Source organism: Alternaria conjuncta (assembly GCF_024043145.1).
Source record: "Alternaria conjuncta strain BMP 0040 chromosome Unknown scaffold_2, whole genome shotgun sequence".
Classification (NCBI taxonomy): Eukaryota; Fungi; Ascomycota; class Dothideomycetes; order Pleosporales; family Pleosporaceae; genus Alternaria; species Alternaria conjuncta.
In genome coordinates, this window is record NW_026250091.1 from 1,716,258 (window position 1) to 1,741,985 (window position 25,728).

Below are 25,728 nucleotides of genomic sequence, written 5' to 3' on the forward strand. Positions count from 1 at the left end.
CTGTTTTGGAAGATTCATGGTTGGCCCGATCTATCGATGGGATGGAGATATCAGATTCCTCTCTTAGTCGACATGGGGATGCGGGTTGTTGCGCCGGATATGATGGGATACGGTGGCACGGTAAGGCGAATCCAGAGGTCTTGCGACTCGGGGGAATATACCGAAGCTGAGATGTTCAGGATGCTCCTAAAGTTCCGCCAAACTCGATCAAGCTGTATGGACTCAAGAGAGCATCAGATGATATTGCTGCACTGGCTAAAGAAGTCAATGCGCCGCAGATCATTCTTGGTGGTCATGACTGGTAGGCGTCTGCCATATGCATGCGTCAAGAGATTCATCTACTAACACCTTGCTCAGGGGAGGTTTCGTCGTCTGGCGAGCTGCTCAGTGGTAAGTCCCCGGGCATCTTGACTACCATATACGGTACCAACTCACTACCCCCACAGGTACCCCCAGCTCATCACACACGTCTTCTCAGTTTGCACACCATATACCGCTCCTTCCGACAAGTACTTCTCCACTGAAGATCTGGTCAAAGGTCCATTGCCCCAATTCGCCTACCAGGTCCATCTCGCTTCGGGCGAAGTGGAAAAGAGCGTCAATGATGAGCAGTCGATCAGGCAATTCCTGAGTGGCATGTATGGGGCCAAGGGACCAAAAGGCGAGGTCACGTTCGTTCCCGAGAAGGGAATACTGGTCGAAAACTTGCCAAAGATTGGTGAGAGCAAGATTCTGAATGGAAAGGTACGTGATGATCTCTTATGCTGGAACGCGTGTCGAGTGCGGGATCGAAGGGAAAGAAGAGTGGATGATTGCCGTGAGAGACCAATGTGTTACCTTTTGAGGGGATGCTATGGGGTGGTTGCGTCGCTCGACAAAGGCATTACCACTTCCGACATATCATGCATGAGGCGGGAAAGGGTTCCAAAAGATCGACTCGGCTCGACATCAAGATCGTCCCGCGCGAAGGACATGTCGAGATCGATCCATTGCATCATCTTGTTTCAGAAAGACAGCTGAAGGATTTGCCAACAAGCGATGGTGTACTAACAGCGAATCAGTACCTAGACTACTACGTCAAGCAGTATCTCAACCACGGGATCCACCCCACATGTGAGTCCTCTCTCCCCAACCTATCACTCATCCACCATATCTACACACTACTTCAAGCTCAACCACTAATCCCTCAACCCAGTGAACTGGTATCGCCAACGCCGCACGAACTGGGAAGAAGACCAAGCGCTGCTCGACAAGAAAATAATCAGTCAGCCCGTCCTCTTCATCCAAGCCACGCATGACGGCGTGCTGAAGCCCGCAATGGCAAAGAGCATGGACAATTTCATTCCTAAGCTTACGAAAGGAGAAGTGGAGGCTGCGCATTGGGCGTTGATCCAGAAGCCAGAGGAGACGAATGCTATTATCCGCCAATGGCTTGAGGCGGAGGGGTTGGTGGGGAAGAAGAAGCGGGAGAGTAGCCTGTAGGAAGGGGTTTAGAGAGACGGAATGTTGAAGGTCTTGGGATAATAATTGACCCGTCTCTTGAGTAAGTTCGTCTAGCTTGGAGTACCCAAAATCTCACCATGCTGCCCAGCGAGCGGTGTACGCATGCCTGATTACTTTGTCCTGCCCGTCGACCGAGAACGGCATATCATAGTTTACCGGGTACGAACTGACAGGCGATGGAGATTGCGGCTCTATCCGTGCTGGTGGCCTGACATGTGCCTCATGGCTTCCTTGTCCACGCAGCGATATCGCATTGCGCTAGACAAGCACGCGGAATCCTTTGCACTTCTCCGATGTGGAGTCAAAGCTGACCGTTGAGTCTTGACTATAGCTTGTCCAAGATAGCGGACCTTGATACAAATTTGACGGTTGCTAGAGACGGCACTTGATCGGTAAACGCAGGTGTGCGTCAGCGTACAGATGCGTTGTCTCGTTGAGACACGTCTTGACGCCGATACTCATCATCGACTACAAAGGATGCCGCGGCGGCACGTTGTGTGGACACATGATCTGCATCTCTTGCCTGATACACAGGTACCTGCGGGCCATCAGCACACCACCGACTCAGCTCTTCCTCTTCATTTCACATAGTTCCGCTTCGCTTACGATCAACGGCAATTGTCAAGTACCTGTAGCTCAAAAGTGAAGCGTGAGATGTGTGGTGGTATCTCGGTATCTCCGGAGGTTCTAACCATAAAAGTACCGGCAAAAGTAGTAGTAGATACGCCGCCTTGGAATTTTGGCACCGGGTTGTTCCTCTGGACTCTTGTCCCGCCTTGACTCAAGTCTGCGGATTAGCGCTTCATGACATTCTTCCACGCGAAGTTCATGGGCAAGAAGATACCTTGGTGACGGAGTGCTCGAGACTTTCCTGGTAAACTGTTTGGAGATTATGGCGGATGCAGGTCCCCTCCGTCCGTGCGCAATCCAGAGTTCTGGTACCCACTGCGTAATACAGCCAGTCAGGAAGCGGCGTTGTGCATTGTGGCAACCTCGTGGTCTTGAGTAGGTTGCGACATGCAATGCTTTTTTTGCGACAACATGTCGATACGGAGAGGGGCTTCCGCACACTCCGCAGCTTGTTCTGGGCGGGGTGGTGCGATAGGGGAAACGGTACCTCTACATCCGACAGACCGCCTGTCTGAGGAATACGTATCCTTAAGCCCGGGGTCATGGTGGTTGGATGCTGTGGCGTAGGCAGCTTTGCGGAAAGCGAGTAAGGTGAAATTGCTCACCGCCGCGGCACCGTCGTGCAAGCGCTTGACATATATTCGATGTAGATCGCGAAAACGTGCTCAGGTTGACAAAGGGTTACAGGAAACTCTCAAACTGGGTATGATGGTCTTCGCTCACCGCCTACTGCTTTCAGAGGGCCATGCATGAGGGTCGTGGAGTCGGTCGCTTGGTGGAGCGACATCCCGGTGTTCTTTTACGTTCATGGACAGGGTCTATAGTAGCGTTGAATATACCTGGGGCCTTGAGGTAGACGCATGTGCAGTGCGAACGAGAAGTACCTTGCTTATCAGTAGGGCCATTATTCTATTGCATCTCGTAGCTCGTTGCGCCGGAGCTGGGAGCGCACTGGCTGGATAGGTACATTAGGTATATTCGTTAGTCGAGTCCTAGGCGCATCCTGGTGTGCAAAGAAGTTAATCTCAACACAACTGGGCATGCTCGGATCCACCATGGTGCTCTGCCGTGCAACGTTTGATGGAACAGAGAATGAGTGGTCGCCAACGTTTGTTTTGCCGTCCCGCTGCTGCAGTTTGCTCGGCAGCGTGCCAGACGACAGTGGTTGTCGAATGGGAGAGCAGGTCGGGCGGTCGGAGAGATACGTAAACGCTTGTTGCGGGTCGGCTTAGTAACGACATCTCATCTTGCTCGTGGCCGCTTCCCTGTCAAGTGCTGGGCCTGCCATGTACCCGCGATCACCGTTGTTCCTCTGAATCCTTCACGACCGACACTCGACCTCATTTCTCGGTCGAGATGGTAGATCTGGGACGGCATTGCAGCGCGCTACCGGTGCTTCTTCGCCATTGTCATGCAGATGCTGGCACATGTCAATTTCCATGGCTTCTTGGTGGCCACACCTCGGTCAAAGGTGCAGCTGTTGACTATTAGCTATCCCTTGGGCCAGTCGTTCGTGCAGTTGGCGTTGAGGTCGCTCCGATAAGAGGCCCTTGTACTTTCTTGTCCCGGCAGTTCGGTCGCGCGTAGGACGAATTTCGTCAATGGGCTGCTCGGTAGCCAAACCATGACCCATGCCCACCCTCCAACCGACATTCAGCCAACGGGTCTGCTACCACACACACCACAGTTGCCCCAGGAGGATCCCGCTAAGGGGCCGCACTACGGGACTGATTCCATGCTCCCCAGAGTAGTCCAGGCTGGAGGCGCACCGTTGGGCGTGAGCCGTTTGCACATGGGCAATATATCCGGGATTTTATATTGCAAAAGTGCCTTCGGGAAGTCTTCTGGAATATCAGCCAGATACGCTAGCCAGTCAGCGGTCGAATTTTCCCGTCGGTATGCAGGCCCTAAGAATCCAAGATTGATGATGCACCGGGGGCAGAGGACGACTTATGGTTTGAGCTTTGGCTTAGCGGTAACGACATGCTAACGCCGAGACAGGACAGCCTGCATATCAGGCTGATGTTTCGCGCGTCCTGCTCAGGGATCTGTGGTTCTGCAGGGCCACTACAACCGACAGGTTCGCTGCCGTAAATCCCAACACAACCTTTGGCAGCGGGCTCCACAGCCGTGCAGTGTGCCTTATCGCTGTTTCACAACGCCGGCGGGTTTCTGATAGACGGCCACTACACAAGACAAGACGTGTTCAAGATACACACTGCGTTATGACATTGCTCCTATATCGCATCTTGCGTGTGCACGTCCCGGAGCTATACGGTGTTGATCCGGCAAAACGAGTCTAACAATGCTTGAGTCCCCAGATACTAGCTCGCTGGGCGAATAACAAGAGCTCCCGGTCGTGTACCCACAAGAAGATCTAGCCTCATATATACACACAGAGTAACGGGATAAAGAAAAGACTACGCGAGGCCTACCGTACCAAGTAGCTCTGGTCGCGCATCCCTATCCATGCTCGTCCCGCCAGTTTGATACGCCTAGCAAATGACGTGGAACCTTTGAATCTTCCCTCATGCGATGCCATTATCTCGCCGATGCACCAACCTGAGGCAAGCCCAGCTTGTGCCAGGCCACCGTTGATCGAAATGGGCCTTCTCAACAACTATATCAGCCTCCACGCTCCCGTGGGGTGGGCTTCTGTTAGCTATCTCTTCCTCACTTCTTCCCGCTCCATTGCCACCATCCCCCATACTACCAAAATTTTCTCGTAATGGCTCCCTCAGCTCTCGCAGATATCTATCCAATCCCAACGAGGCACTACTCCAAGTCCTCGACTGTCGTAGCTTCGGTCTTACATGGGCCAAGGGATTTGCGGCTCGTATGCCTTCCAATTTCGTTACACATCCCACGTCTACCCACTACTCGTGGGGGTTTTGGTGTATATTGAGCATCTAAACGTGAAGCTAACGAATCCAATTAGGAAACTCGTACCATTACGGATCCCGCCGCCAATGAACTCCAGATCGCTATCAAGGCCACTGGACTGTGCGGAAGCGATTGTTCCTACTACAGCAAGTTCTGCAACGGTGATCTGCAGGCTTGCGAGCCGTTGTCACTAGGCCATGAGTCTGCTGGGGTTGTGGTTGCCATCGGCGAGAGTGTTACCGGCTACCAGATTGGCGATCGTGTTGCTCTGGAGGTAGGTGTGCCGTGCGACAACTGCAGGTCATGCCAACGGGGACGCTACAATCTCTGCCCGAAGATGAGGTTTCGGAGTAGCGCCAAATCTGTGCCTCACTTCCAGGGGACGCTTCAGGAACGCATCAACCATCCCGCGAAATGGTGCCACAAGTATGTCGTGCATGATCGACCCGAACCCGAACTTAGCTGACAACTTAAATCAGACTACCTTCGCACGTCTCCATGGAATCGGCTGCGCTTCTGGAGCCTCTTTCTGTTGCGATCCATGCAACAAGAAGAGCCCAGATCGAGCAAGGTGACACGGCCATTGTTTTTGGTGCAGGCACAGTCGGCCTTCTGACAGCTGCGATGGCCAAGGTGTCTGGCGCCACAACCGTTGTCATCGCAGACATCGACTATGGGCGAATCAACTACGCCTTGGCGAACGGCTTCGCCCACAAGGGCTATATCGTGACCCCACAGAAACATGGCAACGAAACTGCTGAGAAGTTCGCCGTAGCCAAGGAGTTGGCTGCCGATGTTATGCAGATTGCATCCCAGAACGAGCCAGACTTTGAAGGTGCTGATGTCACCTTTGACTGCACTGGAAAGGAAATCTGCATGCAAGCTGGACTATACGTAAGTCTCTCCAGGAAAAAATCGCAAACCTAATCCTAATTTCTCGTAGGCGACAAGGCCTGGCGGCAAGCTCATCATGGTCGGAATGGGTACGCCAGTTCAGACACTACCCATGTCAGCATCTCATCTGAAAGAGGTCGACATCATTGGCATCTTCCGCTATGCCAACACCTACCCCACTGGTATCAAGATCTTGTCTGCCGGTGTACTTCCGAGTCTTGACAACATGATCACTCACAGGTTCCATGGGTTGACGTCGACAAAGGAAGCTTTCGAGCTCGCGGGCAAGACGGTCGACAAAGACGGCAAGCTTGTTCTCAAAGTCCTCGTGGAGATGTAAAGAAGCGAACGGCCCAGGAAACCACTAATATGTACATTGAATTGTGTGGCATTCATAACGACATGATAGAAACGACATAGAGAGATCGTCCGAAAGGCGGCGACCGCGGTCAGGCGTTTTGAAAGTCTGGAGCAAGACTAAGATACCATTCGCTTTTGGGTTGGGTTGGATTTGGAGTTATGGAGTGTATTTGGCGATTGACGCAAAGATCTGGAGGCTAGGCCTGACCATGAATGATAATGCCATAATCGTACTCCGATGATAAACGCTCGCTCCGGTTCGTGATCCTTGATTCTGAAGTCTAAGAAAGAGGAGTGTAGTGAAAGCTGGATACCTAGGTAATGACGGATCTTTCCCGTGGAAAGCGCGTCGCGCTGGAGTCGCGTTGACACTAGCGCTGAACGGGTAGCGCCTTGGCACAACCCCACGAATTGTGGCAGCTGCAGCCTAAGCAAGCTCCCCACCAAGACCATATCATTGCAATTGCCTTGCTGCTCGAACACCACTCCGACCTCCTACCACTATCTCGACCATCGTGAATATCCTGAACGCGACACCGAACTACACTGCAGCAAATATGGCCGAATCATCAGGAAATCCACTCGTTTCGACCACCCGCGCCTCTGACGCAAGTCCGACAGTACAACTTCACCCGCTGGTACTCCTCACAATAACAGACTGCGTAACACGGCACACACTACGACAGCAGACAGGACCAGTAGTCGGAGCCATACTAGGCGCGCAAGATGGTCAGAATATCACGATGGAGGTTGCTTTCCAAGCAAAGCTCCTACCAAACCAAGACGGAGAGACAGTACTAGACGACGAGTGGTTCAGCAAGCGTATCGAAGACTGTAAGTTCTCGTCTATACCTTATATTTACACAACTGGATGAAGCTAACCTGAGTGTAGTCAAGGACGTACACAAGGAGCCACAATTGGACATTGTAGGCTGGTTTACCCTCGGTCCCGCCTCCGGCCCAGAACCCCACATCCTTCCTATCCATTCGCGCATATCAGAAGTCTACACCGAGTCTCCGCTGCTCGTACTCTTCCACCCTGAAAATGCTTTCTCCAAAGAGACTGCGGCCGGAAAGCTGCCTCTCACCGTCTACGAGTCCCTCTCCGTCAACACAACGAGCGATCCGAATGACAAGGCTATGGATATCGACGGGGCTGTACAGGCGAAGTCAACCAAGTTTAGAGAGCTAGTATACTCGATTGAGACTGGCGAAGCGGAAATGATCTCTGTCGATTTCGTCGCGCGGGGTGGTGGCAACGCTACTGCAGTAGAAGGCACAGCAAACGTGGCCGGTGCAGCGCCGGAGCCCTCAAGAACCGATGAGGTTACTGGGAAGCGGAATACACGAGGAAAGCAAAAGGAGAAGGAGAAGGAGAAAGAAAAGGATGCGCCCATCGACGAGTCGGTCATCTTGAACGCCGACGACGAAGAAGGTAGGTTCAGCGACCTTGAATCTCACTTGGTACAGACATACTGACTTTAATACAGTTCTCTCTTCGCTTACAGCCAAGATGAACGCCATTCGCATGCTCAGCCGACGAATCATGCTCCTACGCGCATACATCGACTCGCTCCCAGCTTCGTACCTCTCCGACCCGTCCCTACCAGTCAACGCCGCGCCAGACGCGCAACATCCCCTGCCTCTAGACCACTCGATTCTCCGCAGTGTATCTGCCATGCTCGCCCGCCTGAATATCCTCGGCCCGCCAGACTCAGCCGCTTTCTCGCTTGAGTCCCAGCAAGAAGCATCGGATGTGCAACTAGTCAACCTGCTATCATCCATTACAAACTCCGTCTCTCTAGCGAAGGATCTCGGCCGGAAGAGCTCCATCGTCGAACATGCCAAGACCCAGGGCAAGAACCGCATGGGCGGGTATGGCGGAGGTGGCAACTACGGCGGCGACGCCAACTTCTTCAATACTGTCATGAGCGGAGATTCTGGTGGCGACAGGTGGTGATCCCTGTCGACCCACCAGCATGAATGAACGGGTACGTTGGAGTCTACATTGGTCTAGAAACGAATATCCTGAGCTAACGCAGACTTCTAGGCCATTTACGTTGCTGATGGTGCTCTAGATCGGCAAGGCGACGGAGCGTATGCGTGATGACTGACGGCCGTCATCCCCATGCGCTGTTCGATCCAGACGATATTCCCGACAACTTCGACTGGGAATTTGTCAACCAATGGTATCATGCCGTGTTCGCGATCCTCAGCATGGGGCCAGCTTATCTGCTCTTGTTTATAGTGAGCCCGATCATGTTCCCACTGATTATACTCGGGCTATGTTACTGGACAGGGTGGGGGACGTATCGGATCGTACGCAGATTGGGTCTGGCGACCTTGCACATGCTGGGGGCTGTTTTACACGCTTTACGTGATCTGATGCGTTTAGCTCAGCGATGAGATTTATGCATAGCGTTCGGCGCATGAGTGGGATTTGATAGACATGGCTATGAATGGCAGTGCGTAATGGACCTGCCGGTATATGAGTAATGAAGAAAGGTACATCCATTCACACCAATATCCAGAGCTTTATGGCGCCTGGATCAAGGGACATTTTGACACGCTGAAGCCTACATTGACGCTAGAGGTTTCTGATCTGCTTGTTTTGTCCTGATGTAGGCTGTAGACCTGTTCAGTATGAATTACCAATGAGACGTAGCTCCCAATGCATCGGCCCTTGACGACCTTTGACTCTTATTGAAACCACCCGTTGCCTCCTACTCCACCACCACCACCACCACCTGCCCTCACCATCTGGGGTTCAGCAATAAACCTCCCATCTGGTCCTTCGGACGCTTTCGCCTCCCACCGCGAAATAAGGAGCAAGTCACTGTAGTACTTGTTCTTATTAGCATCTTCTTGTAGTCGCTTTTTGAGAAACTTGCGTTGTTTGTTGTAGGCTGTGCGTGTTGAGTTGGGACTTGGTGGTGTTGTAGGTCGAGTGGGTGTCGATGGTGGAGTATGAAGAGCGTCCGAAGGACCATCTACCCACATGTGAGGCGACTTGGTCGGTGTGCAAGGGGTTGAGGGGGTTGGCGTATCCTGAGAGATGTCGAGGCTGCGAAGTATCAAGTTCAGATCCTCCATTTCGGAGTCTGATTGTCGTTGTGGCTCCGTGGACTCATTGACGACTGCCCAGAATGCGTCGATCATGAGTTCTTTCTGCTCCTTCGCATGTTTCTGTTCCATACTGAGACCATCCATGCTGATTTTCGAAAGCGTGGATGACGCTGAGGCTTCAGGCCCCCATGCGATCAGATCGTTACCGTCGATCTGTAACGTAGTGTTCTCTTCTGGAGATTTAGCAATCATAGGCATCCCGCCCTTCTCACTGTCGCTGTCGTTGACGTGATCGTTGCTTTCCCAGCTCCAACCATTCTGGTCGAAGTCTAAATCTCCGGCCGTGGGTTCCATCTCTTCTGGTGTAAAGTGATTGAAGATCCAGCTTCCATCGTCGTCATCGAGCGGGTGCGAGTAGTCGGTACTGACAGGGTGAATCGGATCGGTGCTCGCAATATAGTCGCCATCGTAGTCGTTCGCATCCATTTCCCTCCAGTCCTTGTTGTGCTTCTTCGGATCGACGACGTCTTCCGGTCGTACTTCCTGGGTCAGGGGCGAGCGAGCCGTCTGATGATAGGTAATGCTTACCCGAGCCACGCTTTTCTTAAAAGCGTGTGAGGGTATCTGCATGTTACGTGCATCCCAGGAAGCTACATAGTACTGCTCTTCAAGCTCCTTGACTAGAGCAGTGATGTCCTCCACTCCATACATCCGCTTCTCGATTAATTTGATTAAGAATGCTCTCGCCCGCCCTAGCTTTGACTCCCACTCGCTCTCCCACAATTTGTGCTCGCACGGACTGCAGTCGGTCTGAAAATATATAGTGAGGAAGGATTCGGCAGTACAAGCAGCTCGAATGCTGGTTCTCGTCATCTTGTGTTTCGTACCCTTGCAGCGCGACCTTCGTAGACGTAGTAGATGCTGGCATTTGAAGAAGAAGTGAATGACGTTGCACATGGTCGGCAAGTATTGTGACTGAAGATGGAGTCCTGCCTTCGTGTACGAACGAGTTGAGTTGGAGATCCCTGTGGATGTATCGTTCAGAACGGCATAATGATATAGACGTCTCGGCGGGAAAAATAGAACTTGCACAGCTCGGTGTTAGCTTCCTTGCACGATCATGTCGGAGGCATAGCTCTCACAGAGTCGGTCGTGGTATGTCGTCAAATCCAATGGGAGCTGCACAGGGATGGAGTATATGATGTGTCACCGATTCCGAAGCAAGTACCTAGGTAGTTTGCAGTGGCCACTTGATCGTGGTAGGTGCATTCGGAACCGAGAGTAGGTACCGTCGGAACCTCCACAGGAAAGCTCGTTGTGTACTCAATCGCCAGTCGGTCTGCGTCTACAGTCGTGTGATGTTGCTATGAGGCAGGCGGTCAGTTGTATAGTGTTGCCATAGCTACCACGCAGTCACCTCACCTACGTGTGCCTCGAATCGACGTGGAAAAGCGGGGACTGTCAGGTAAAGGTGAGGGCGTTGCTGATATGCAGTCAGTCGCTGTGGCGAAGTGACGCCGGCTTCTATACCCATGTTGACGGCCAGTAGGATGTAGTGCGCACATGAGGCTGGAGATAGACGCTTGCGTGGTTGTTGAACGCGGGTAGATGTCCAGATTGTAGTCATGGAAGGAGCATCCAGTCTGACGTGACACCCGTGGACATCATTGCGCAGTCACGTGTATAGCGCCAACCGACAACTTGGCCTCTTTTCATGCCTGGAATAAAGATGGGGCGCGGACGTCGTGCAATTCTGACACTGCAAGCATTGGCATCATGCACTGACTGTGAAAAACACCAGAAATCTCATTCTATTACCACAATCCTACACCATTATGCAAGAAGAAAAGAAAATGCATCGTACTGATGACGGCGCAGCCGCATATACAACTCCCTAAGAAAACCCCGAGAAGAAATGAAAAGTGGCGTTGCGTCGTTGCACATTACGCGTGAGCGTCATTACATGTATACAAATACCCCAATTGGGCAAGTGACCCATCCAAAACGGAAGGTACGACCCTGACTGAGACCCAGACGGCGGAGAAGGGAAATTAGTAGCGCACCACGGGTGACGCGCTCGTGCTGCCGTCCTGCACCATAACACCTTCCCTGACACCCTCTTTCTCCATCTTGTGCATCCAGTCCTCTTTCTTGTCCTTCTTGTGCATCCAGCCGCTAAAGATCTTCTTCAGTTTGGACTTTTGCTCTTCCCGGCCTGGGGTCTTGGGCTCGTTGGAGAGGGTCTTCCGGGCCGTCGTATCCAGACTCATCTTACGAGAGAAGGTAGATGCCTCGGCACTCTGGTTGCTGGCAGAGTTGCTATCTCCGCTTCGTTGGCGGGTGTGGTTGCTGGAGCCTACTTCGAGGCGCTGGTCTAGATTACTAGTAGAGGACCAGCCAGTCATCGTGTTTCCGGGGTGTGTTGGGCTACCTGGGTTGGTCCTTGTGGGCTGTGAGATGGCCTTGGTCTCCTGTTTGCGAGACGACTTCCGGGCAGGGAATGAATCGTTGAATTGCATGGCCAACGTATCAGATCCGCTCTTCCTGTGTTTCTTTGCGGCGGGAGAACGCTCCTGGTGCTGTTCTTGCGAGCGCATCATGCTTGCAATGTGTGTTGCGGCGGTTGGCGATGTGGGAGATTTCATCGATACTGTTATTTCCTCCTGAGGAGATTCTTGGTGGTCCTTCCATGTGTCCAGACCTGGTAGTGGGGGTAGCTCTCTGTTCAAGTTGAGGCCGTTGGACTCTGACTTCCTGGGCTGAGCTTCCTCCGGTTTTCCTTTCGAGGTTCCTGGTCTGCTGTTGCTTCTTGAACTCAAGCGGCGGGGTATGCCCCAGCTACGCCATCCTGAATTCGAGCCACTGCGTGAGAGACCCTGGTCGTCGTTGTCGGCTGCTGGACGAAGAGACTCTTTGGACTGCGCACGGCTCAGAGCCCGACTGCGAGAGCCTGGGAAGATGTATTCTTTAACGCTTTCCTTGACACTGGCAGCACGACTGGGTGGTCGGACTGAAGTCGATGAGCGACCACGGTGGCCCTCAGATGCTTCTTGCTGCCGCTTCTTCTCCAGCTCTCGACGCATCCATTCTGTGGCTTGTGCGTCTGCAACTGCTGCTGGGTTATCGGATTGGTGGGATAGTCGGTTCATGCTCCTGCTGTAGGGTAAAGATGCTGAGGTAGGCACTGACGACGACATCTTGGCGTTGGCGAGAGTAGATGTGACTGCTACGGGAAGGGTCACGTCTTCGTCCGAGTCATTGTGGAAGACGTTCGATCGCGGTACGTCCATAGAAGTCTTGCCGTATGACCTCAGCTTCTCCTCCCTCTCTGCGTCCCGTTCGTCAAGCCATCCGAAGTCAGCTCGCTTGCGACTGCTATTCGCGCGTGCAGGCATGTCTCCGTAGGTCCTTGCTCTGATCTCCTGGTCCGCCTTCGTGCGTGAGCGCGTCTTGGTGCTGGGTTTGCGCATCATGAATGACGTCGAAGTCGCTGCCAGCTCTGGAGGCGCGCCAGTGGGCATGCGGACAGCGACCTCAGTGGCCTGTGGTTTACTCTCCTTCCGTCGGCCGAGGCCACCAAAGTCGAGCTTGGGGTCGGTGTTCTCCATGCCATGGTCGGACGGCTTGAAGTTTTGCAGGATTTCGCGACATGCTAGGCGCAGTTCCAGATCGGTATGTTCGTCGAGAACGCGGCGGTTGATGTAGGGCGATTGGTCGCATATGCTGTCTTTGGAGGTGTGTCTCTTGTGTGACGAGGAGGGAGCCGGGTCCGGCGCGGGCTTGTCGGAGAGGTCTGGCTTGGAGGCAATCTTCTACATTGGCGGTGAGTTACTGTTGGGATGCGACTGCAGACAAAGGACTGGGGATGGAACGTACGACTGGCGCCAGATTGAAGGAGAACTTGCGTTGCTTCATGATTGATTAGAGTATGCTATATTAGGCCGAAGGCAGTGATTCGAGTAGAGTGCGGCTGCAGAGCGTGTATATGTGCTGCAAGTGCGCGACGAGGAAATGGGTGCGCGCGCGGGAAGCCGGTAGAGTATGGTCGGCTAGGAATGGCTAGACAAAGCTACTGGCGACTACTGCAAGCATGGGGGACCTGGGAGGATATGACGGAAGAATCGTGGTGATGCGCCGTGGGTTGGCCTGCATCGAATAGTGCAGTGCAGCGGGGCCAGGAGGGAAGAACTCCCAGGAAGTACGGGACAGGACGATAGGTATACTGCGCGTCGTGGTGTGCGCCGGCCCGACCAGGAGGTGTTGGAGTTTCAGAGTGGCAGCTAGCATTAGACAGGACGCAGCCGACCACCAGCCTGGAGTCTCGATGCCTCGTAGAATGATAAAGCAGCCAATCAGCCGAGTGGGCGCCTGAAGCCTCGACAGCGGCCAAATCTGCCACTCGTCAATCAAACCCTCTGTCGCCCACCCGCACGCGCCTCCTGAAGACGCCCAACAGCCACAGCCCGCCATGACCTGCCCTCGCAGTCCCTCCAGCCAGCCCTGGACATCGGCGGAAGGAGCGATCGTGTGCCCCTTCCCAGCAGAACCAGACTATCGAAACTTAGCGGCGCTGCGGCCCCACGAATAGCAGCCAAGAAGGGCCGCGGACATGAGCTCGATCCGGCGACCGCATTCCAGATCTCCATACACACGACCGCACTCCATTAAACACGAAGATGCTCCTTTTGCGCCCTGGCCTGCACGCAGCACGCCAATCGCGCTGCGTCCTTTGCTGACATTTTCCTGGCCCAGCGAACGACGGTTGGACATGCGGGGGCGAGTTTCACATCGTAAAACATTCGCCATTCACCCACCACTGCTGCCATGTCCACCGCTGCAATACTGTCCAACCTTTAATAGCAGGGGAGAGAGAAGCTTCCGCCGGCGAGAAGAAACTTCTGTCTGCCGACCCTGGCTGGAAACTTCCGTGAGAATATCCTGGGAATAACCCGACGGGCTATTGTTGTGTTGCCGTAGCGCACTGGCTTCAGGACAGGCCTCTAAACGGTCGCTTCATCCCTCCATTCCTTCTGCGTGAGCCCCCTCATCGTCATGGCATGCGTCATCCAAGCATTTCGTTTTGCGTTTCAGTGCTCCGTTATCATCCACGCTCAACCAAGCTCCAAGTTGCTCAGCCGTCTGGTTTGTGTGCGGGTCCCCTCCATGAAGTGCGTCGGCTAAAACTACCAATACTCGCCGCCCAAGCTACCACAAGATTCGCTCAACTCTCACAAACCCTCGCGGCCTTGTCACTCGCTAGGCGCGCAGATCGCAGATCGCAGGTCCACCTGTTATTGTCGCTAGGGACGGCATCGTGCGACCATGGTGCGAGATCAAAATAAGTCAACACTTAACCACTGCATCGGGTGGGTACATGAGCCTTCAATACCCTAGGCCGGCACCATGCAACGGCCTCACTACCAGTGGGTTAGCACTGCGCGGACACGAATTTCTTCAGCAAGGCTCATTTGATGCCTGGTGCGAGACGTCTAAGCATGCGACTACTGCTGTACGCTTTTCATCACGCACACAATCACGATTCGCGTCAACATTGCCTCAGAGTCTTGGTGTAAAACTTTCAATTCGACGAAATTGCGCGGCGATCCCAGTGATGTTGAAAGTTATTACTGCTGAATGCATGCTTGCCTTGCTGGTATCCAAGCGATCGAGATTGCTCGAAACAAAGGGCCGCCGCGAAACTTTGGAAGTCCGGCACTGCGACGCCTCCAGAGCATAATTGACCGGCATACGTAGTCGCTGACCAAATTCATCTCGCGCAGCCCCTATGCCTTAGTGAGCGGCCCCTCCCGTTGACATCAATCGCACACATTACAACCTTGGAATCTTGTAAAAGGTTCACGGAGGTCCCGGCAACGCCTCAACTTGTGACACTCATCTCAACAGTGATCTCACTGTAGCAAGCTTTCGAGCTTGGACTGTTGGCTTTTGGCGATGGTTATAGCTTCCACGTCAACTGACGAAGTCAGAGTCACCAAAAGCTATGGCGTCAACAGCGCATACTCACACGACTGCAATGAATCAATAATGCATCGCACTGATGAATTGATATCCATGGGGTTTACACGCCATCGGAAATGAAAAGCTCTAATTTGCACACATCGGGAGCATCAAACTCGAAAACTCCAAGAAACCCAACGAGTACGGGAGCCACCGTCGTTCAGTACTCTGTCCTCCTGTACCTTGCACTCAAGCATATTCTACACGACGATCCGCGGCATCTTCAATACAGCGAGAAAGTCAAGCAAACTCGATACTTGGCTGCAAGCACCGAACACAGTCGAGCACCTTCCGCCAAATCAAGACAGGAGCGCGAAGCACAACCTCAGAACGGTACCAAAAGCGAAGACACTTCTGGCGCAGGATATGACCTTTCGAAAGATGGGCAAGCGACGGCGCTCGACAAGCCCTCCTGCCGACGACATACACAGAGACGGCGCATTCCCCAAGCTGATCAGGCTTGCCTAATCGAGACTAAGCCTAGAGACCCAAGACTACATGTCTCCAAGACAGAAATGAGCGAGGCATGGGCTCGAATGCGCCCAGTTTCTAGGTCACCAGAAAGCTCTATTGGCCCACACTCAAGAGGGGACAAAGGGAAGCAACGAGAAAGGAACGTACGATGGGGCGTGGTGCAGACCCACCAATTCGAGTCGAACGATGAAGCACACGGCAGAGAGCTTTCCTCACGGGAGAGTCTTGTAGAAGGGGTGTCAGAGAGAGACATGCAGGCCAGACGCGATCATCGAGCGTCTGGCGCGGCAAAAGCAAACCGCGGTCGCAGGAACCTGCAGAGGGAAGAAACGGATAGAATGAGCGATTCATACACCAACTAGTTCTTATACCAAATCGAAGTTCTCTTTTTTTCGTCCACACCACACTACATCTTTCAGACATGGTGGCGGTCCGTGTGATAGCAATGTGGTAAATTAGTCAAAGTAAACAATCCAAAAGTAATAGCCAACGCGACTCGCCAGGCTTGCATCCCCATTACTTAGCTTTGAACGTTAAATCAAATGAGTCGATCTGGTCGACTCGACAGTGGCGTGGCTGCTGTCCCAAAAGCGTTAGAGCTGCCGGCTAGCCCTTTCCCCACACTCAGTCGTACCATCCTTCCAAGGTTGTCAACCGCCACTCATCCCCGCCCTGCGTTACGCCCGTAATGCTCCCTCATGGGCTGAACGAGGCTTACAGAAGCATCAAGTTATACGGCCGTAATGGTCTCATGAATTCACACTCACCCCGGGCAAGGTGACGACTGCACGCACATGGATCAGGCCGATGTTGTACTACCTCGGGACAGGACGCTCGGGTATGTAGTCACTGAGGGGGAGGGGACGCGAACTACTTCGGACCCGGTAGCTATCGACGCGATCATTCGCTGGATGGCAATGATGGTACTACACCATGCCATATGATCGTCGGCAAGAAGCCCCTGCGGCGGGTTCTTGGGGTCCACTCGTCCGTTCGCCCTTCTCAAGTGTTTCTACATCCAATCCGTTTCTGCCATTAAACACTCACTTCTAGCACAGACTCTTGAAAGAAGTCACCTCCAGCAAGATGGGAGGATCGCAGCCATGGCCACAGGTTCCGGTCGGAAACAAGGACCATACTGATGCCGCAGTTGTTATTATCGGAGCGGGCATCTCTGGTAGGTACAGCAATGACCATCTAATTTCCATCATGCTAACATCACCGAGGAATGTGTATGGCGATTGACCTCATCAAGCGAAACCAATGTCACAACTTCATCATCGTGGAGAAGAGCTCTAGTGTCGGCGGCACATGGCATGACAACAAGTACCCCGGCTGCTGCTGCGATGTCTGGTCTATGCTATACAGTTATTCCTTCGAACAAAATCCAGATTGGACGAGAGAGTATCCGGGACAAGAGGAGATACTTGTACGTCTTTCTCTCGTATCTACCTCAAATTACAAACACTAACGTTTGCTGCAGGATTATCTCCGCAACGTAGCCCGCAAGTACAACCTGTACAAATACATTCGTTTCAACACATCCGTCGAAGCCGCAACGTGGGACGACTCGAAGAACCGCTGGAAGGTCGACGTGAACGTGACTGGCGGCAAAGATGCAGAGTTCAACCCCGCTTACAGCATTGAGTGCGACTTCCTGGTCTCAGCTGTTGGTCAGCTCAACCAGCCACAATACCCGGATATCGAGGGTTTGGAGAGCTTCAAGGGCAAGATCATGCATTCAGCGCGCTGGGACTGGAGCCACAGGCTTGAGGGCAGGAGTGTGGGCATCATCGGGAACGGTGCGCGCAATGGCATTTGTTTGGAGGAACGAACACTGACAAAAACACAGGTGCCACGGCTGCTCAAATCATCCCAGAAATCCTACCGCAAACCTCGTCCCTGCACATTTACCAACGATCCCCGAACTGGGTCATCCCGCGTCTCGATGGCCCGGTTAGCGCCCTCAAACGTGCCGTACTGCGCTATCTACCCCCAGTTCGCTGGCGCATACGCAGTTCTATGATGGATTTCCGGGAGTCCTTCCACGACGCCGTCACGGATAGCAAGAGCGAGTTCGCAGAAGTGATTCGAAGCAGTTGCATGGAAATGATGAAGACACAAATCCCCGACCAGCCTTCACTGTGGGAGAAACTCACACCAAACTACAGCCCAGGCTGCAAACGGGTCATCATATCCGACGACTACTACCCCGCCGTAGCCAATCCCAAGACAACGCTTGAAACAAACAAAATCCGTCGCATCACAGAAACCGGCATCGAACTCGAAGACGGTACCCACCACGAGCACGACACCATCGTCCTCGCAACCGGCTTCCGCACAGTCGAATTCCTCCACCCCATCAAAGTAATCGGAGCCAATTCGCGCCCCTTGGCAGACATTTGGTCTTCCGGTGCTACAGCCCTCTATGGCACTACCATTCCCTCTCTCCCCAACTTTGGTCTTTTCTATGGCCCCAACACAAACCTAGGTCACAACTCCATCATCCTGATGATCGAAGCACAGTCTCGCTACCTCAACACCCTCGTTTCCGCCGTTCTCGATGCGCGAAACCGCGGTCAGAGAATGGGCATCATGCCCAAAGAAGACAGGACACATGAGTGGAACGAAGGTATTCAGCAGATTTTGAGGAACAGCAGTTTCGCCGACCCGAACTGCATGTCGTGGTATAAGAACAAAGAGGGGCGAATTACCAACAACTGGTCCGGGACGGTCGTCGAGTACCAGGAGCAGCTTGCTAAGATTGATTGGGAGGATTTTGAAACCACTGCTACTACTGATGAGGAAGAGAAGGATGCGAGTGCGACTGCTGCTGGCGGTGTTAGTGCGAGTAAAGTCGTTTTTGGGACGGGCAAGCAGGAGACGAAGATTGGTCGGGTGCGCGAGGAGACGCTGGTGAGTAACACGACGTTGGTTCTTGGAACGTTGAGTGCGGTTGCTGCGGGTGCTGCGTGGGTTTATCGAGGTAAGTTGCATAAGAGACTTGGGCTGCGGACCTGAAAGCGCGACATGAAATGTATTTGCTATGTACAAGTAATATCAGAGTAACATGCGCAACATGCGATTGCCTTATTCATCCGACCTTAACTCGGCATCACCTCAAAAACCCTGCCTCTCCCTCCACTTCCCCTCCCAACCCTCAAACCAAGGACTCTCATCTAGAGTTTGGGGTTCCCAATCCTCACCCACCAACCCCTTCTCAACCTGCTCCCTATGCCACTCCGCCAACTTCGGCTTGACAACATGCTCAACATGCCACGTCCCCTTATACTCCATCAACTCCTTCTTCCCCTCGTTCAGCACCTTGAGCAGTAACCCCGGAACACATTTCTCCTCTCTAAACTCCTCGATCGGGGTAAACAGAGCTTTGAAGTTGAACACGACGGCGCCTGACAGCGGGAGCCTGCGCAACGTCTGCCAGTCTACGCGGAGGTGGATGCGGGAGACGGGGAGTTCAGAGGTGGGAAGTTGCTGCTTGCGGACGGCCTCGTGGGGGTCGCCGGGGGGCATATAGAGGGGTGTGTCAATCTCTAGGCCCCAGGAGCCGCGTTGGATGGGTTTGTCTGTCGGCTTTTTGGCGAAGTATCTGTGGTATTGGGGTTAGCGTGAGATAGTGGGGAGTGTTGAGGAAACGTACCTGTCCATGGAGAACTGCATCTTCTCCTTGTAGTCTGGAATGGGTTTGTGTATGTGGGCGAGTTCGAGACCGATCTTCGAGCCTACGTTCCAACCTAGCGCACTGCATATGATGCCTGCTCGAAACACGTATAGTCCTGTCTTCTCGTTTCGTAGCATGATGGCGAAGTCTTCGGGGATGTTGTTCAGGAGAACGTGCAAGGGTGGCGTGGTGGTGAGATCGGTGTCTGTCTTTAATATGCCATTGTGAAATGTCTTGTTGTTCGCCGATAAGTGGAAGCAATGCGGGTACCTGGCGCACACGAATTGCAGTACCATCTCCATGAGTTCTTTGCAGGCAAGCTCCGAGCCTGGTAAAGATTGAAGAACTGCTTCGCCGTGCTTTGCGAATAGAGATTGTCGTTGCTTGATTCGCTCTTCGTATGTGTTCTCGAGCTCGATCCACCAGTCAGGTTGCATCTTGGTGATTGCTGTCTATGATCAGTATGGGACTGGGTGCAGCTATCAATACTACTCACACATTGTTTGATGGTAAGACCATCGAAACGGTCTATATGGCCGGGGCAGTGCCTTTTTGATGTCGAATTCTGGGTACGGGTCCGGTAGAGGTACGCCGCTGAGTGTAGCGTAGTCTGGGAAATCACCGAGGGCTCTGATGTCCTTTACAGAAAAGCCACATGGGAGGTATGTGGAGCCATCGGCATCGAGATATGATGCTTCCATAGGTAAGACATTCTTCTGCCAGTCTGGCGACAGTTCTTCGACCTTTTCTGTCTTTGCGTCTCCAACCAAGGCGCATCGTCGCGATGGCGGGAAAGTGCTGGCGTGATCAATCGGGGAAATGGACGCTCCCCTCTTCTCTGGAGACAAAGACCTTGGAGGAGTCTTTGCGCCTGATACCCTTCGTCCGCCGCTACGAAGTCGTTGTAGGATTATGTTGCGCCTTCCCCGCTTGATCAGCAGGAAGACTGAAGTGAGCAGAAAAGCTGCTCCCAACAGCAATGAAAGGTTGGTAGCCATATTCAATGACCGTGAGATGATTGACAGGATAAACATACGCAATGACCAGCGATTGATCTGGCGCTCTTCCTTCTTCTTAATGCAAGCAGTGTCGGTGGAGATGGATGACGATGAACGCTGAGTCAACGACGGCAGCGATAGCTTAGCTTCGGAAATATTGTGATAGTTGACAAGAGCGAGGCTTAACCCAAGACATTCTATAACCGGAAATGAGGTCTGGTTGTCTTATCGTTACGATGCGGGGCGGGATGACTGCTGCATAGATGTGCGAAGCGACCTGTAAGACTACCCTAAACAAGTAATGACCGCGCAACGATCGGACGCAAGCGAACAGCACGATGATGTCTCTCATCAGAAGTATGGGCTGTGACTCCTAGGTTGGGATGGCTGTACGCATATCACTACTATGATTGTGGTGGGGCCTATCACCGTAGATCGCCCGCTGTGTAACCCAACGACCCTAACCTTGTATAGTATTGGAACCCCAAGCATCTTGGCGTAGGGAGTAAGGGTAGACATGGCTCTCCTCCAGTGGTTTATCGCCCGCCTTGTTGCCAGTTCAAGCGTGGAGTACGGCGCATCTCGGGGCGGCTCTAGAATTTCCCCGCTGTCGGTAATGCAGTCGCTATCGATACCCCGGACGCGCTGATACCGCTTGTGGTGAAGAAGTCCCATGGCTTGCCTTTCTCTCGGGTACGGCTGTCTTAGTGCTTTGATGGCGTGATGCCAGTATGCAATTCGATTCGATGGACTATCTTGGGGTTGACGTCGGATCAGTTCGGTGGGTAGTCATGCAATGCGCGTGACTTTTGTACAGTCCATGGATTGGCTCTGACGAGAGTGGCCGAAGCCTAGGACCCTACTGTCATGATAATGTAGAATTGACTCTATAATTAATGCAGCTACACTAGGGTAATAAAGTATGTAGTAGTACTTCTAAACAAGTTAAATTTACAAGAAAATAGGCTCTCTACCTACCTGCAGTAATAATTAGCTAGAGTAATAGTCTTAGGCTAATAAGCCTAGGTAGAAGCTATAAATAAAAATTTTATTAAATAGCTAAAAAATACTTCTAATAAGTACTATAAAACTCTATAAGCTCTTTTAAGTATAAAAAATAACTAAAGTTATAAAGTATAGTTATAGTAGTAAGAAAGAGGCTTTTAGATATACTTAAAAATTTTATTTAGAGCTTCTTCTCTACTTCTTACTTATACTATATTACTTAGAATACTAAGTAAGTACTATCTCTTTTTACTACTACTCTTGCTAACTTAATAGCTTTAAAATATCTTTATTAAATAACTTATACTACTTTATTATATAGCTTACGCCTACTATCTTAGAGCCTAAACTCTCTAATATTCTATAATAACTAAATATTAAGTATATAAAGCTCTAAATTTATAAAAAAATCTATAAGCTATATAGCTATTTTACTTTTATACTAACTAGTAACTAGGTAAGCTTCTCTCTAATTATTAAAGGTAATCTAGAAGTCTAGTCTATTAGTAGTATTATTATAGTAATAGCTAAAGAAAGACCTACTTTAATAATTATAGTAATAGAATATAATATTCTTAAGAAGACTATAAAGGTTAATAGTATAGATACTACTTTAGTAGTACTCTATCTTAAGTAATAGAAAAAAGCTATTCTTATACTTATAAATAAGCTAAACCTACTAGTTAGAAAGAGTGTAGATAAGGTAGCGTTTATAGAGTTTTTATTTAGTAATAAGAATATTATATAAATAGTCTTAGTACTATAATATATTAGTGTTAGGTATTAGTATAGAAAGTTAAAGAAAGGCGTTAGTATTATAGAGTAAAGCTTACTATTAGGCTAGGTGTAGGTTATTATATTTAATAGAAATTAGAGATAAACAAGTTTTAATTTATAATCTCTAGTACTAAAGTACTAGCTAAAACGCGACTAAATTAACTCTATGCTTAGAGTTCGTGACGTATTACGCCGCTATGCACTCGTAAAGCTCTGAGGTCTCCACGCAAACATCAAGAGTTGATATCGATGACATGACGTGGAAGGATCAATGATGGCATACATCCCGGACGAATGAGCAGCCGCTGTAAAAACCAGATACCCTGGCTGCTAGATATTAGCGTGGGTGAAAGTGTCAATGGGTGTGGGAAGGTTGTAGGTAACGACTGGAGATTTGGCATTCTGCGCTAGGTGCACGAGCCATGGGCCCCACGAGATAACAGTCCCAAGCGTTATCGCCCGGCCTCACGATGCGACACAGGCCCATCGTTCCTCCACGACCAGGCGCTCCGTTGGGTGCTGTAATTATCGCTGGTGGATGCGCGAACTCACAAAACGATGCTGCAGTTCTCGCCCTTCAGGTACTCTTCCATGGACGTGTACTTCACGTCGATGCCCAGGTCCCACGGAAACACAACATCAGGAATGCCCCCTTCGAAGCCAAACTTGTCGAAATACTCGTACATGTCGGCAATTTCGGGACCGTATACGGGTCCCATCGCTTCTTCAATGGCTTCTCGGGGTATCTGCTTGAAGACGCATTTCACGTTGTTCACCTTCCCGAAGATGTCGCACCATTCACCAAGCGATATGAACGATCCAGCGCCGCTCAGAAGTGTTCCTGGCGGCAACTCAACGAGTGCTTTCGTGAAACGCCCTGGGCTTATCAGCAGGTGGCTACGTCAAAGGCGAATGAAACTGACCAGTGTCTGCAACCGGATCGACCATGGGTATCTTCCTGTCTCCACTCATGGGTAGACTAAGAACAAAGGAGCCGTCTTCCTGCTTCTCTGGTCTCCAGTTACTTGCATAGGAGCCCAAGTGCAGCAAGCTCGTCTTGGCGGAAAGCTCCGGGTATGTCTCTTTCAGGTAATTCTCGGTTTCAGCCTTTGCATCGAAGTGCAAGTTCCACTTGATGGTACCGTTGCTCCATTTCCTAGCTTCAGAAAGCGTGGACAACACGAGACGGTCCAGAGTGCCGGCATGAGCCGCTGCTGCATCGATGATAGCCTTGGCTTGAGCAACTTCTCGGTCATATGCCACTTCGTTTGCTGTACGTTTCTGTTCGGCTGCAAGCTTATGTGTCGCAGGATCATTCAGGTGACCCCAGAAGTCAGTGTTGCCGAAGATGACATTTGCACCCTTGAACCCATTCTTCAGCGACTCTACGTCATCGAGGTTGCCTGCTACGACTTCAACGCCTTGAGATGACAACTCCGTGGCGGACGCTTTGGAAGTGTCACGAGTGATGCCGCGAACTTTCCACTCGGGCTCGTTCAGGAACGTGCGAGCAACTGACCCACCCTATGCTTAGTTAGTGTCGTGTTCATCTGGAGTGGTTGTCGATATATTGGCGCAGACCTGATTTCCGGTGACCCCAATAACGGCAATTAACTTAGTCATGACTTCACGAAGCTGTTCCTGGGTCTACAGTGACAAGGTGTACACTTCTTCGGAAGGATATGGATACAGAGTTTTATAGCCTCTCAGGCCGCCATATGAAGCGTGAGATTCGCAGTCCTTGACCGGAAGATGACTAACGAGTCGCTCCTGTTCCAAGCATCCATTCGAATTACAGACAACAGGCTATCAGATCGGTACAACAGCTCTGCTAAAATCTTACACACGCTGGGAAGCAAGAGTTGTAACCCAATCGGATCTTCCAGCATTAAGGAGAAGCGTTGGTTATTGGTCCTGGCTTACGACGTCATTGTACATTTGGGCTGTATGTTGCCGCCGGGCGTACGAAACCCCGCAATCCTTCAAGGCCTCCATCAGCAATCAATACAACTCTGCAGTCTTCGGTGAAGAGAGGGGCGGACAAGAGAATTGCTCCTTTAGGAAGTCAGTTATCGGCCCCAGGGTGTAGAGTTGCATGGTCAACGCTAAGACCGATCAGGAAAGTCTCGGCATTCTTCAAGCATGTAGTCGAATTTAGGGTTTCTTCTCACTATCTTAGATCTAGCAGTGAAACAACCATTCCACTCGGTAACTTGTACTTGACTAACGCTCTCCGACCCATCCCAGCTGAACAGCTCATATACGCCACTCCTTGCGACAGAGCGGGCACAGCATTTCCCGTTCCATGTGAAGCATGAGCTCCAGTAAGCAAGACTTACCGTACACGTGGCCAAATGGACACGGAGCGTGTACCGGACTGTCTCTTTTCCCATCCTCGTCCTCCTCATCAAAGTTGCACCAACAGTGAGGGCATCGCATATCCTCTTTTGCAATTGAACCGACGTCAATCCCCGGAAGCGAACGAACGAAGTCGCGTTTGGACTGCGCAAGCATTGGTCGGACGTGCGCAAACCATATCGGCTCGGATAATACTGGTATACGTACAAAGACATGGCATAATGGGTGTTTCGCCGGGTCATCCACATGATTCCAGATAAGACCAAGGCAGTCCATCATATACTGAACGATCCAGCGGTTCCGAAAGGCGATTTGTAACTCGGGTAGCCTAAGAGAAGTATCCATCTCCATACAAACCATGAATGGAGAGGTAGACGAGTAGTCAAGTAGCATGGGCGTGCCCGCTACGTACTGATAGGGTGTTATACCCGCATCGAGCATCTCATCCAGCATGGCCGCTAGTTTGTGCATGCCTACACACCAGGCTTGCGGCAACGCGAATCGATCGGGAATTGGTTTGTTGACGGTAGGATGCGCGCTAGGGATAGCTGAACGAAGCTCTATATCCGCTTCATTCAACGTCTCTAGGAATGACCAATGTGAGAAACTCATGCCTTTGTAATTGATGTTGGGTTCTTCGTCTTCGATGGGGGCGACGCGGGTGATGAAGCTGTCTTTCAACATCAATTCTGGAAGATTGGCTTGACACCATCGTAGTGGACTGATGCCGACCCCGATCATCTCATCGTACATGTCTTCGGCTGTAGTACCAACCCAGGGTGGATGGTAGACAGCATCCTCTAAAAATGGACGCCCAGTATTGTGGAACATACAATTGGTACGCACGCCTTGGAGGTAGGCGAATACGAATTCGTCAACAGTAAAAGACAAGATGGGAGCTTCCACAGCAACGAGAGGGTCGGGCTTGCCAGAGGGAGTAGTAGTAGGAACTACCGACTCTTTTTGGGTAGTGAATGTGTTTCCCATTGTTCGTTTCAACTTGGTTGTGAACTGATTACCGCGCGCAGTTCTGGTAGGGATAATCGTTCAGGAAAGCAATTACCTTGACACTTTTCAAGGTCG

At 51.6% G+C, this 25,728-nt stretch overlaps 8 protein-coding genes across 8 annotated transcripts; 4 read left to right on the forward strand and 4 right to left on the reverse strand.

Annotated features, from left to right (window-relative positions):
• Positions 1–72: 72 nt before the first annotated feature.
• J4E85_001696 (uncharacterized protein) lies at positions 73–1,482 on the forward strand (the record flags this gene model as incomplete). The annotated part of the gene is made up of 6 exons (XM_051465980.1): positions 73–120; positions 180–301; positions 358–390; positions 447–744; positions 1,062–1,113; positions 1,196–1,482. The coding sequence occupies 6 exons, from the start codon at positions 73–75 to the stop codon at positions 1,480–1,482; spliced, it is 840 nt and encodes a 279-aa protein (XP_051330537.1).
• Positions 1,483–5,514: 4,032 nt separating this feature from the next.
• On the forward strand, positions 5,515–6,250 carry J4E85_001697 (uncharacterized protein; the record flags this gene model as incomplete). The annotated part of the gene is made up of 2 exons (XM_051465981.1): positions 5,515–5,910; positions 5,960–6,250. 2 exons carry the CDS (start codon positions 5,515–5,517, stop codon positions 6,248–6,250), a joined length of 687 nt encoding a protein of 228 aa, XP_051330538.1.
• A 577-nt stretch (positions 6,251–6,827) lies between these two features.
• J4E85_001698 (uncharacterized protein) lies at positions 6,828–8,230 on the forward strand (the record flags this gene model as incomplete). The annotated part of the gene is made up of 3 exons (XM_051465982.1): positions 6,828–7,104; positions 7,163–7,705; positions 7,761–8,230. 3 exons carry the CDS (start codon positions 6,828–6,830, stop codon positions 8,228–8,230), a joined length of 1,290 nt encoding a protein of 429 aa, XP_051330539.1.
• A 740-nt stretch (positions 8,231–8,970) lies between these two features.
• On the reverse strand, positions 8,971–9,966 carry J4E85_001699 (uncharacterized protein; the record flags this gene model as incomplete). The annotated part of the gene is made up of 1 exon (XM_051465983.1): positions 8,971–9,966. The coding sequence occupies one exon, from the start codon at positions 9,964–9,966 to the stop codon at positions 8,971–8,973; it is 996 nt and encodes a 331-aa protein (XP_051330540.1).
• A 1,421-nt stretch (positions 9,967–11,387) lies between these two features.
• On the reverse strand, positions 11,388–13,251 carry J4E85_001700 (uncharacterized protein; the record flags this gene model as incomplete). The annotated part of the gene is made up of 2 exons (XM_051465984.1): positions 11,388–13,148; positions 13,213–13,251. 2 exons carry the CDS (start codon positions 13,249–13,251, stop codon positions 11,388–11,390), a joined length of 1,800 nt encoding a protein of 599 aa, XP_051330541.1.
• A 3,663-nt stretch (positions 13,252–16,914) lies between these two features.
• Positions 16,915–18,849, forward strand: J4E85_001701 (uncharacterized protein; the record flags this gene model as incomplete). The annotated part of the gene is made up of 4 exons (XM_051465985.1): positions 16,915–17,005; positions 17,055–17,257; positions 17,312–17,630; positions 17,681–18,849. 4 exons carry the CDS (start codon positions 16,915–16,917, stop codon positions 18,847–18,849), a joined length of 1,782 nt encoding a protein of 593 aa, XP_051330542.1.
• A 99-nt stretch (positions 18,850–18,948) lies between these two features.
• Positions 18,949–20,505, reverse strand: J4E85_001702 (uncharacterized protein; the record flags this gene model as incomplete). Its single annotated transcript, XM_051465986.1, has 3 exons — positions 18,949–19,435; positions 19,487–19,955; positions 20,004–20,505. The coding sequence occupies 3 exons, from the start codon at positions 20,503–20,505 to the stop codon at positions 18,949–18,951; spliced, it is 1,458 nt and encodes a 485-aa protein (XP_051330543.1).
• A 2,330-nt stretch (positions 20,506–22,835) lies between these two features.
• On the reverse strand, positions 22,836–25,632 carry J4E85_001703 (uncharacterized protein; the record flags this gene model as incomplete). The annotated part of the gene is made up of 3 exons (XM_051465987.1): positions 22,836–23,164; positions 23,211–23,811; positions 24,661–25,632. 3 exons carry the CDS (start codon positions 25,630–25,632, stop codon positions 22,836–22,838), a joined length of 1,902 nt encoding a protein of 633 aa, XP_051330544.1.
• Positions 25,633–25,728: the final 96 nt, after the last annotated feature.